Source organism: Pristis pectinata, chromosome 13 (assembly GCF_009764475.1).
Source record: "Pristis pectinata isolate sPriPec2 chromosome 13, sPriPec2.1.pri, whole genome shotgun sequence".
NCBI classification, from domain to species: domain Eukaryota; kingdom Metazoa; phylum Chordata; class Chondrichthyes; order Rhinopristiformes; family Pristidae; genus Pristis; species Pristis pectinata.
In genome coordinates, this window is record NC_067417.1 from 1,272,765 (window position 1) to 1,286,256 (window position 13,492).

Sequence of the window (13,492 nt, forward strand, 5' to 3'; positions counted from 1 at the left end):
AAAAATCCAAAGCTGAGGCCAGTGCACAACACACAGATGCTTCTTGGGGCAATGACTTGGTATAGAACAGACACTAGCTGTGTGTGATCATCCTGCCACAACACAGGCATATTGGAGAATGGAGTTTATCTGTACTGTCAGATCCTATGATTGCTTCTGCATTACTCACCTACCTCTGTACTCCCCACAATATACATATTCAGTTGCAGGAAACTACACAAATTACCCTATATAGTATATTAATATGAAGTTACAAACCTCTTTCTGGAGACAGGGTGACCCGTTTGGAAGGTGGAGAGGATGGCCTCTCTTTATCAGAAGGCTCGTACCTTTTCCGAGTACCCTTGTCCGCAGGCTGAAATAGACACAAAGGATCAAAATCCAGCTCAGATCCAGGACTCTTCTCACGTCATACTGAGGCAAACTACACTCACGTACCTAACCTTGGTGATGCAATGCTACTCAACTGAATGGACAAGGAGTCCGAGTATGCAAGTATACAAGGCACTAGTGAAATCACATCTAAAGTGCTGCGAACAATTTTGTTTCCCCTCTTTAAGGGAAGATATTTTTTCATCAGAGGCAGTTTGGAGAAAGTTCATACCAGAGATCATCCTAGTGAAGAGTTGTTCTGCAAGGAAAGATTGAAACTCTACTCACTGGAGTTTAGAGGAATGAGAGGTGATCTTATTGGCTGATCCACTTCCCTGCTCTTTCCCCATAAACCCCGATTCCCTTACTAATTTGAAATCTACCTATCTTAGCCTTAAATATACACTAGGATTGCACCCCACAGCTTTCTGCAGCAAAGAGTTTCAAAAAAAAACAACCCCAAGAAGAAAATTTCTCCCCACCCCAGTCTGAACTGGGGTCCTTTTTCCTGAGACCATGGACTCTGGTCTGGACTCATCCTAGTGCACTTGCTGGCAACCTACTTTCATCCTTGCGTCCTTCACTGACACGTGTATTCAGCCATCTGCAATGACTATGGAACTACTTAGGGACAAATGCTGAGCAGAGCGTCCCAGCTTCAACTTTTCTATCAGTCAAGATGTATGGAAACATGTAAAACTATAAAACCCATTTAGACACGTTTTGTGCTGGCACCTTACCTTGTTTAGCAGGGTCAGTTTGATATCCTTGTGTGCGCTGTAGACAAGCTGTGGGGGTTTGCTGATCTGGGCTGGTTTTGGTGCAGAAGTCTTCTGTGGCTGTGGTGGAATCTCACGTTTTCGCCTCTCTTCACGTTCCTTCTCCCTTGGTGTCTCCTCCTTCTTGGGTTTCACTAAAGGCAGATTGAAATGTTTATTGTTTCTCAATTAGAGAGGGTTGAAAAATTACATTAACAAATCATAAAACTTCAGATTTTACTAACGTTAAGGAAGCATACCTGGTGCAGGATATCTTTACTGGAAATGATATACACTGCATTATCTAGCAACTTTTCAGACTGCAAATTAGCTAAGAAGTAAAACAAAGCTGTTTTACATGGGTGACTCCTTATTTTTAAACAGTGACCCCCAGTTTAAGACTCTCTCACGAGGAAGCATCTTCTCCATATTTATCCTGTCAATACCACCTACAATCTTTCAATCAAGTCACCTCTCACTTTTCTAAACTCCAGCATATACAAGTCTAACTTGTCCAACCTTTCCTGCCTATTAAGGTAATGCCGCTAATCCAGATACTAGTTCAGTAAACCTTCTCTGAAAAGTTTGTGAATATTAATGCCCTTCCTTAGATATGAAGACTGGTGTGTACATAGTAGTCCAGATGTGGTCACACCATTGCCCTGTATACCTGAAGCATAACCTTACCTTTGTAGAACACAGAACACTACAGCACAGGAACAGGCCCTTCAGTCCATGATGTCTGTGCTGAACATGATGCAGAATTTAACTAAATCTTTTCTGCCTGCACATGATCCACATCCCTCCATTCCCTGCACATTCATGTGTCTATCTAAAAGCCTCTTAAATGCCACTTCTGTATCTGCTTCCACCAGCATCCCTGACAGCCTGTTTCAGACACCCACCACTCAGTGTAAAAAAACTTCCTCCCCTGACCCTAAATGCATGTCCTCTCGTATTTGACATTTCTAACCTGGGAAAAAGATTCTGACTGTCTACCCTATCTATGCCTCTCATAATCTTATAAACTTTTATCAGGTCTCCTCTCAAGCTCAAACACTCCAGAGAAAACAACCCAAGTTTATTAAACCTGTCTATATATAGCTCATATCCTCTAATCCAGGTAGCATCCTGGCAAATCTCTTCTATACCCTTTCTAAAGCCTCCACATCCTTCCTGTAATGGGTTGATCAGAATTGAACACAATGCTCCAAGAGCAGCTTAACCAAAGTCTTACAGAGCTACAACATGACTTCCTTACTGTTATACTCAAAGCCCCGACCGACAAAGGCAAACACACCGTATGCCTTCTTTACCACCTTATCTACTTGTGCGGTCACTTTCAGGGAGCTATGGTCTTGGACTGTTAAGGGTCCTGCCATTTACTGTATACGTTCACCTTATATTTGACCTCCCAAAGTGCAACACCTCACATTTGCCTGGATATTTGCAACTGATGTATATCCAGCTGTATTCTTCAACAGCCCCTCACACTGTCCACAACTGCAACAACCTTTGTGTTGCCTGCAATTCAATTAAACAAAACAGCACAAGCTTTCCTAATTACTTGCTGCACCCGAACACTAGCAAATTATGCTCTAGGACACCCAGATCCCTCTGCAGCTCAGAGCTCTGCAGTCTTGCACCTTTAATACATAATTTTATTTTTCATGCCACAATGGACACTTTGGCCTTGAATGTTATTCATTCTAATGCCCTCATTTGAGGGTAACTGACAATGCATTCAAAGATCTTTGAATAGGATGCCAGAGTGTCTGATAGAAGTCCGCAATGTTGCTCCTTTTAACAAGCAGTTAGGTTTTCTTGCACTGAAATGAGTGATGACTGAGTGAAGACGGGGAAAAACATCACACTCACTGATACCACAGTATAATTATACAGTCCTGTGTGTGTTTTAAAACTTAAGGTTGTTGCAAGAAATAAAATAGAAAGCAACCACAAATGACAGTGTTTCTCTCCTCCCACTGGTTTACTGTTTGAGTCATGTTATGCATGCATACTGTTGATTGGCTCACACCATTATCAACTTGCAGACAAGTACAACAGCAGCATACTGACTGAATACAAGCACACACACACACACACACACACACACACACACACACACACACAGTACCAAGGTACTGCCCTGCTTACCATCACCTGAAAGATCCTAGCCTGAATGCTGCTGAACCAACTTCTCTGCTGTCCTTACCCAGTCTGGTCTGCATGTGACTCCAGACCCACCAATGTTCTTGACTCTTAACTGCCTCCTCAGTTCAGGGGCAGTTCTGGATGGCCAGTAAATTCCAACAATGCCAGTGATGACCACATTATTGGGCACAGTGGAGCAGCAATAAGCATCTAGGGAAAAGCACACAGTCACAGGGAGTATGTGTGAACTCCACACAGCTCCAGCCACCTCTGGTCAACCTTAACCTTGGATGCTGTCTGTGTGGATTTTTACATGTCCTTGTGGCTGCAAGCTCTGATTTACTCCCAGCTGTCAAAAATACGTTGATGGTTAGGTTACCCAAAAACACAAGATACCGGAGGAACTCAGCAAGTCGGGCAGCATCTGTGGAGGGAAATGGACAGTCGATGTTTTGGGTCAAGACCCTTAAGCTGAACTGAAAGATGGAGTGGAGGTAGCCAATATAAAAAAGGTGAGGGGAAGGGGTGGAGCAAGAGCTGGCAAGCAATAGGTGGATCCAGGTGAGGAGGGGTGATAGGCAGATGGAAGAGGGGAGAAACAGGGTGATGGGGGCTGGGGTGAGTGTAGAACATAGAACATTGAACATTACAGCACAGTACAGGCACACGATGTTGTGCCGACATTTAACCTGCTCTAAGATCTATCTAACCCTTCCCTCCCACATAGACACATGAATGATAGAGAAATGGAGGGCTATCTAAGAGTCTCTTAAATGTCCCTGATGCCTTTGCCCCCACAACCTCTGCCGGCAGTGCATTCCATGCACCCACCACTCTCTGTGTAAAAAACTTACCCCTGACATCCCCCTTATACCTTCCTCCAATCACCTTAAAATTATGTCCCCTCATGTTAGCCATTGTTCCCCTGGGAAAATGTCTCTGACTGTCCACTCGATCTATGCCTCTTATCATCTTGTACACCTCTATCAAATCACCTCTCATCCTCCTTCGCTCCAAAGAGAAAAGCCCCAGCTCACTCAACCTATAAGAAGTGGGTGGATCAGGAGGAGAGAGAAAAGGGACAGAGGGGAAGCAATTTATCTGAAATTGGAGAATTCGATGTTCATGCCATTGGGTTATAGACCACCCAGGTGGAATATGAAGTGCTGTTCCTCTGGTTTGTGTTCAGCCTCACCTTGGCAGTGGAGGCGGCTAAGGATAGATATAATGGGAATGGGGTGGAGAATAAAAATGGCTGGCAACCAGGAGATCCAGACAGTCATGGTGGATGGAGCACAGGTGCCCAGCAAAGCAGTCGCCAGTTTGTGCCTGGTCTCACTGATGTACAGAAGGCCACATCGGGAGCACGGGATGCAATAAACAAGGCTGGAATACCTGCATATGAATGTCTGCCTCACCTGGAAGGGCTGCTTAGGTCCCTGGATGGTGGCAAGGTGTAGGGATAGATGTTACACCTCTTATGGTTACAGGGAAAGTGCCGGGGGTGGAGAGGGGGAGGTTGGGGTTGGGAATGGGTGGATAGAGATCAGTGGGTGGGGAGGGATGGGCCAGACCAGGGAGTCATGGAGAGAGTGGTCCCTGGTCCACTCATCCCTCCCCAAGCACTTTCCCCAGGTTAACTGGCCATACTGTTAGTGATGGCAGGAAAATCAGGGTGGGTTGTGGGGGTAGTTGATGGGGATATGAGAGGGAAAATGGGATTAGTGCAGGAAAGTCCTTGATGGTCATCATAGACCTGATGGGCGAAGGACTGGTTCAGTGCCATGGTTGATGGTTGTGGGTAAGGTTGGCAGACTTTCACTCATGTCCTTCAGGAGATAATCCAGTAATTTCATGGTTTATGAGATTAACTTTCAAAAACGATTCCAGATTTATTTAATTATTTGAATTTCAATTCCTCACTAACATGGTGGGATTCAAACTTGGTACCTCTGGGTCAGTGGGTCCAGAACTCTGGTTGCCAATGCTGTAACTTAACTGCCATGCTGCCTTACCCCCATACTTAGTCACTAAAGCTGTCTCCTGAGGTTTTTCAAGGAAATAAATTCTGTTATCACAGAGATATTGATTTAATGCACAGTAACCTAAATAACCTATTAAAGAATCAATACAGCAGTGACCGGTGACTGCAGTTTGCAAATCTAGGCTACAAGGTCAATAGGAACTAAGGGCATCGAGGGGTTGTCCACTCCACCAGAGGGTTAATAGAATTCTTTGCAATTCAAACCGGTTTAATTTTACTTTAATCTATAAGCACATACCAGATTTGGGAATTCCACATTTCTGATCTGTGGCCAAGATTAGAACTGTGCCATGATCCTGCTTGAATATTTTAATCACTACATCAACACTAAGGTATAACACATGCAAAACATCAACTACTCTCAATTTAAAGAGCCCAGTCACTTGGAACTTGAGCTGTATGGCAGGCACATCATCAGAAATGGATAAAGTTTTCCAACAAATGGCAGCCGACAGCTGAGCAAATGCCTGCTAACAGGTCTTGTTAACCTCAGCAACCAGTCCCTGGTCACACACCCTCACCTCAATCCAGGCACAAAGCAATATCTTAGGATGGGCCTGAGTTCTTCTATTCCAAGAGGTGGTACGCACCTTTTTCCTTCTGCTTCTGCTGCTGAGTAGGGGCTTGTGATCTGGAGCTTGCAGAGGACACAGGACTGGCTAAATCTGCATACATGTTCTCAGAGTCAGCACTTCTTACAGAGCTGCTGCTTGACGATGCACTTGACACGGATGACACACTGCTCACACTGAGGGATCTAGAACAAAATGAATTCTTTAAAGCACTTCACAAAACTGGAGCTTTCTTTAAATAGGAAAAAGACAGAAGATTAGTTTTAGTCCATTCTCACATTCAATTGCATTGACACCCAAGCAGTTCATACTGTGAGCTGATCTGGGAGAGGCAAATCACCCATCCAGTGCTAAATGACCTTCACTGGCAATGGTGCCAACTTATTTTAGTTATTACTACTGCAGGATTACAGTATATGGTAGTGACATAATAGTTGAGTTAATTAATAATCCAGAGACCAAGTTCAAATACTACCTTGGCAGCTGTGGAATTTTCTTTGAAAAGGTCATTAGTAATTTTCAGAATTGACCAAGTACCTTCAGCCTGAAAAACGTTAACACTGTTTCTTTTTCCACACAATGATGTCAGGCTGCTGAATGTTTCCAGCATTTTCTGTTTTTATTTCTGATATCTACTCCCTGTTCAGGTCCGACTCCACTGTTGTGACTGCCCTGACTACATTGTCCAAGTAGCCATAATTCATGCAGGGCTGTGAGTCAATTCACAAAAGGGTATATAACAACTGAATCCAAACTGCCCAAAATCCACCCTGGACGTCCAGACAACAAGCGTCACTGGATAGTGATCCAGAACCAGAAATAAGATATTTTCCTCTCCTCTAATTTAAGATTCTGAGGTTAACTACATTACCCCAAACTACTGTTTCCCTGATCTTTCAGGGACACACTGCTCATTGTGAGGACTGTGGTAGAACCACTAATTACCTGAAAAGCATTTTGCAATAGAGAATACACACTGCAGACAAGAGGCAGTCCACTGTACCTGGATCGGTGGGAACCCGATGCAGATCGAGAGCCAGACGCTGATGTTGACCGAGACACAGAACGAGAATGCGACCGCGAACTTGACCCACTGTAGCTGCTGCCACTATCACTACCGCTCCCACTTGCGGTCTGCCTGCTAACAAAAAAAGATAATTTAGGCTTTATTAAGCAGTTAAAGAAGATTTGAGATACTGACCAAGTTTACACAGTATAATCCAAGAGAACAACTGAGGGCTTAAGCAAGCATTTCCTCAGTTTAGGTGGTCTTAATGTAATTCTCTTCTCATGTTGCACTGAAAACTGAAAAATGCAGTGCATTTTGTCCTTCGGTGGCCTCTCTTGTTTACAGTTCATGAATTAATTTTAAAGTACAGTAACTTAATACAAGCAAATGGTGCAGCTAATTTGTGCACATCAAGGCATCACAAAGAGGAATGATGAAAACAAATCAAATAGTGTGTAGTTCTGTCCCTATTAAAGGAAGGATGTAGAAGCTTTAGAAAGGGTGCAAAAGAGGTTTACCAGGATGCTGCCTGGATTAGAGGGCATGAGCTATAAGGAGAGGTTGGACAAACTTGGGTTGTTTTCTCTGGAGTGTTAGAGGCTGAGGGGAGACCCAAGAGAAGTTTCTAAAATGGTGAGAAGCTTCCAGAAAAGTAGTTGGGTGACACAGGGAGGTACGTTCATTGCATTGAAGATCGAAGGGCTGGTACAGAATGGGCCAAGGGCTGGTACAGAATGGGCCATTGTGCTGAGGGTGAGGGCAACCACAGGCAGCCATAAGAGCAACAAGTTAGGAACTAAGAACAGGGCAAGATGTGGGCAATATAGCAACATAGCTTAGACACACAGTTAAAGAGCACGGAAACAGGCCCTTTGGCTCAATGTCCATGTCAATCAAGGTGCCTACCAACTTGTCCCTCGACCCTCTTTAAATCTTTCCCCTCTCACCTTCAATCTATACCCTCTGGTGAAAGAATGTTACCCAGTAGAGTAGCAGAACAGTTAAATTAGTAAACTGGTGTCCAGAGGTCTTGACTACTGAAAGGGAGACATGATTCCGAATCCCACCGAGGCAGCTGGGGAAATCAATTAAATAAAGCTGGAATTTAAGAAGCTAGTATCAGCAATGCTGAAAAAAACTATTTCTCTCTGTGGTGATGCTCCCTGACCCATTGAGCATGTCCATTTTGTGTTGTAGAATATGATGTGCAACAGGACAACTTATGCCAAAACAAAGAACTTATCCAGATGGGATTGGCCGTCAGACCTCCTGGGTGGCGTACGGGGCTGCCGTTCCTTCTTCCTCCCCTCTCTGTTCTCGGCAGGCTTAGCACTCTCTGCACCAGCCTTTGCAACCTTTGCTCCTGCAGACTGTCCTGAAGGCTGTGGTGATGGCAGTTTTTTCACAGATTTATCACTGTTGTAAAAACAGAAAATAGAATATTAAGGAAGCCTGTGAGTAAAATCCGAATGCAAACCAACAAGCTACCAGAAGTTCTTGGTTAGTGTTGTGCTATAATAGTAAAGGTCTGAAGCCACTAACAGGTCCATTAGGGTGAGAAATTCAGCAGCCACCCACAACATCAGCACACCCCAACTTGCTTTCTTTCACACGTACATCTCAATAAACAATATTTTCCATTCAAGAAATATGAAGCTTAATGCAAACCCTACTGGTCAGGTACTTCACTTAACAGATGTCAAGCAAATCCAACAAAATTACAGTTCTAATTTGAAACGCATTTTTAGAGATGATTCCCACGAGTTTTGTTTACTGATTAGCTATTTTTAGAAATAGGTAATTCAAATGAATTATTGGACTTTTAATGAGATAAGGCAGAATGGTGAAATGTTTAATGACTTAATAGTTTCAGATTGTGAAATCTAACATCTGACAGAATTGCATCATATTATTTTGTTCTTTGGTGATGTGGTCATAGCACTAGATTTACTCCAGGACGTTGGGGACAAGAGGCTGCTTGATCTGCATGTGCGTTGTCATCGATACGGAAGAGCTGCAAGTCTCATCCATCAACTACCTTCACCAAGCCCTGTGAATTTATTAAAAACCAAACAAAAATGCTGATGCTGTAAATTCAAAATATAAACATAAAATGTTAGGAACACTCAGCAGGTCAGGCAGCATCTGTGGAAGAGAAACAATTAATATTTCGGGTTGGTGGGGGAGGTTTGGGGCAACAAAGAGAACCTCTCTGATAGGCTGAGGACAGGGTTGCCAAAGGATCCTGCTGTTTATGGAATTAACTGGTTAACAGCCTAAAGGAGGAAGTTAGAGAAACCCAGCATATATGTTAAAAGCTGAAATGCAGGTCAGAGCTGTTGCTGAAACCTGAAACCAAAGAAGAATTCTGGAAATGCTCAGCACATCAGGCAGTGACTGCGGAGGGGGGAAATCTATGTTAGTATTACAGATGAATAACCCTTCAGCAGAACCGGCCAGTTCTAATATAAAGAGAAAAACAAGTGAAATAGGTGAAAACTATAAAACATTCCAATGAAAGATGAGCACTCAAAATTAAAAGCAACACATGAACTGTCTCATTAGCCACCTCTTTTAAGGCCCTAGGATGAAGTCCATCAGGACTCAGGGACTTGTCAGCCCACTGTCCCGGCAATTGCAATTTCCCCCAAGTTGCTTCTTCCCTTCCAATTCTCAGTTTATAGTTACTTTCAAGATTGAGAGTCATACAGCACAGAAACAGGCCCTTCAGCTCACTGGGTATGTGTCACCCATCAACCACCTATTTACACTAATCCCATTTTATTTGCTGCACAGTCTTATCAACTTCCCCCAGATATTATCACTTGCCTCAGAACTAGGGGCAATTTACAGTGTCCAATTTATCTACCAACCCTCATGTCTTTGGGAGGTGGGAGGAAATAGAAGATCTGAGGATGGCTAGGATTCCTTATTCTCGAGGCAGAGTCATTAGAGTACATGTTCAGAGGGGATGAGATGTTGCCAAGAGGAATTGGGGAGAGTGGACAGTTGGAAAATTTCCATCCACTTTGAAGGCACAATGGAGTCCACAGAAATTTTGGAACTCTTTATTCCTCAAACTTATTAAAACCCAAGCTTAGCACAAGTTGATTGGTATTTTCCAATTATCTTTTCTACTCAGAACAATTTTCAACTAAACATCTTCAAAGCCATCACAAAACAAAAACCTCACCATTAGAGCTACAAATCACAAATCATTTTATATTCCTCAGAATTTCTATTCCTTCAAAGCTGGGCAATTCATGTAAGTTATTTTTTTAAAATCTGTTAATTCCTGAGATATGAACTTCACTGGCAACGCCAGCCTGTAGTTTGCTGGCTTGTCCTTGCAGCCCTTCTAAAATAAAGACAACATTAGTCACATTAGGCTGTGAGATCTCCTGAGGACCAAGGTGCAGAGGAACGTATGGCTGCAGTGCAACCACACGACACCTGTGCCAATGACCCCAATGAGGTAATCAGATTAAAAAGCCAGTGACATGAGAATCAGCCTTTGTGGGTCAAAGTTTTCAGTTACAACATCCAAAGCCTTCTACATAGGAATACTGATAAAATCATGTGCAGAAAATGCAAGATTCAGACACAGCCAAATTTCACAAATTATTAGAATATTCCGTATGAGAAACAGTACTTTTCTCAATACCAACTCAATTTACTTTCTGGTTTACCTAGAGGACCTGCCTTGTCCTTGGGCTTTCTACAATCCCATGATATGCGCAATGAGGAACAACGAACTAGGTACAGACAATCAAGGAAAAACAATATGATACCCGCCACCCCTTGGACTCAGTGCAGGCATGGCTCTATACTACCAGGGATACTAAGATGTTCCTAACCCTTTTAACAGTGCGCACCTCACCAATGATTTCTCTGGTGCCGTTTCACAGTGCTCAGCCTGGAGCAAAGCAGGGTGAATCCCTCGGAGACAAAAGAGACCGAGCCGAACACGTGGTATTCTTTATACTGCTGGAGGGCTGGGGTTCCAGCCCAGGTAATTTACAAAGGCGTGCAAAAGTCAGGTGTGCACTGATGGGTGGGATGGGGCCAAACCTTGATTGGCAGTGGTGAGTCTTCCAACCAGGTAGGGGCAGTGCTGTCATGTGACAGCCACGACCCTCGACAATACACCATCAGAATGACCAATTTCTACAATTGTCTTTGAGAGGCACAGATGTTCTGATTCAGTGCTGTGGCTCAAGGAGATACAGTTTGAAAGGAAAGATATTGCAGGTAGTCACTATCAAACCCACATTCTGGAGAAATGTTTTTATAGTACACAAGGATACACTGGATGTGGATGAATAAACTGAAGACGCTGGAAATATAAAGTAAAAAGAGAACGTGCTGGAAATACTCAGCAGGTCAGGCAGCACCTGAGGAAGAGGAAACAGAGTTAACATTTGTGGTCAAAGATCCTTCATTAGAACTGGGAAAGAGCGATAATCAATTAATTTAAAATTGCAGGGAAGGTGGGGGATGGATAGCTAGGAGAAAGGGAATATCCTGGATGAGGTGAGGCCATGGTTGCTGTAGAAATAAGTTGTACAGGTCATTTGGTGGACAGTTACAGAGAGAGAAAACAAACAAAAGCTCTGAGATGAGGGCAGTTCAAGAGTGAGGATGCAAAGTAATGTAAACGGGAGTGCAGGTCAGGCTGTACAGGGAAAAAAATGAGCCAATTGCACAGATGATTTACAGAAGAAATGGTCAGCTCTGATGCAGACAGGGAAAGCAAAGGAACTAAAGGTGTAGAATGTGATATTGGGTCTGGATGGCTGCCACAGGCCCAGGTGGAAGATGTGTTGGACCTTGCATTATAACAGTGCTGGAGGCCACAGACAAGTAGGTCAGACTGGGACAGAAAGTAGCAGGCAACAAGAAGCTCCGTGTCAACTCTGCAACCTGAAAGCAGGTGATCTGCAAAGTGGTCACCCTATCTGTGTTAGTTTCTCCAATGTAGAGAAGACCACGTTGTGAGACAATGTTGTACGCTAGATTGGAAGTGCAAGTGAATTGTTGCTTCAGCTGGGAGAAATGTTTGGGTCCCTGGATGGTGGGAAGCGAAAGAGTGAAGGGACAAGTGTTGCATCTCCTGCAGTCGCATGAGCAAAGAGTCATAAGATGGCAAGTGGTTAGTAGGAAGAGTCGACCAGGGATTCGCAAAGGGGATGGTCCCCGTTGAAATGCTGAAAGGGAAGTGGGAAAGGGGGTTCCTGGTGTTGGAATCTTGTTGTGAAGCTGGTGGAAAGTGAGGACTTTGCTCTGTCCAGGAAGAGAGGGGATGAGAGCAGAGGTGCAGGAAGATATTGTGGCAAAAACAAATGAGGTGGAGGAACTGGGAGACTGGAATAGAGTCCTTACAGGAGATAAGGTGCGAAGAAGCAATCAAGACAGCCGTGGGAGTCTTGTAAGCTTGTAATGGATGACCATTACTACCCTATTCACTGATGCATACTGAGCACCAGTACAGTCATCAACATACCAGATAAAGTGTTGAGAGGGAACCTGAGATGAACTGCAAAAACACATATCCCACAAAAAGACAGGTGTAGGTTTCATGTTCCTTTAGGTTCTCACTCTCTAATTGGCCTTAATTTCATTAGTTTTGTTTGTTTCGTCTCACCCTCTAATCGCCCTCGTTAATCCATCAATCATATGACCTCTACAACTTATCCCTGTGACAACCCTGGCCTCATCTTATCCCTTTCATCCTAGCCACCCCCCACCACCCACCATCCTGGCCTCATCTTATCCCTTTCATCCTAGCCACCCCCCACCACCCACCATCCTTTCTTCAACTTAAAACTAACTTGCTTTCTCTCCTTCGCAGATCTGAAGTGTTAATTGTTTCTCTTTCCACTAATGCTGCCTGACTGCTGAGTGTTTACGTTAGATGGGGAATGAGAGCAAGACAGGGAGAGCAGAGGGTAAGAAATGAGCATGGGATCAGAAAGAGAGCATGGAATCCCTGAAAGAAATAACAGTCAGCAGTGCAGCACTCAACAATTACCATACTACTTGATGTTATGATCACATGGCGTCGCGAATCCAAAGGTATTTTTGTAATCAGAGATTACACCATAGCCAATCAGTTCAGCTTTACACTTTAAAACAAACCTGTTGCATTATAATGTGGAAGTTGTAAATGCACATTTGCTTGGTGTTCACTGGAAAAAAAAAGGGCAGAGCTCATCAGGGGAATGTGTGTTATTAAAAACAGTGCAATACAATTAGAATTAAAGAGACTCCAAAGTTTGGATCTATACCTATGCAACTCTGGATATAAGGAATAAATACAAATATATTCCAAAAGGAATCTCTTGTAGTTTTGAAGCCTGTGAAAATTCTGCATGCACTGTTAATATAGACAATGTTGAATAAATGGATTAACGGTAACTTTACCTTTTTCCAGTGGGCACTGGAGCATCACCCATTCCGCCACCACCACCTGCCCCTCCTTTGGTCTTTGCTCCTGCAACATCTTTTGCTCGCGTTGGAGATGGAGTTGGGGAAGGTGAAGATGAGAATGATCGTGACCTGAGGAAACCAGTATTTCTGGTGA

General features: G+C 43.6%; 1 protein-coding gene across 1 annotated transcript in view; it reads right to left on the bottom strand.

Moving 5' to 3' along the window:
• The window catches only part of zc3h18 (zinc finger CCCH-type containing 18), a 185,936-nt gene that overhangs the window by 11,206 nt on the left and 161,238 nt on the right, over positions 1–13,492 (bottom strand). The window contains 6 exon segments of the mRNA XM_052028145.1: positions 259–355; positions 1,113–1,285; positions 5,919–6,085; positions 6,904–7,041; positions 8,176–8,325; positions 13,333–13,467. Coding sequence (XP_051884105.1) covers positions 259–355; positions 1,113–1,285; positions 5,919–6,085; positions 6,904–7,041; positions 8,176–8,325; positions 13,333–13,467 — 860 coding nt within the window.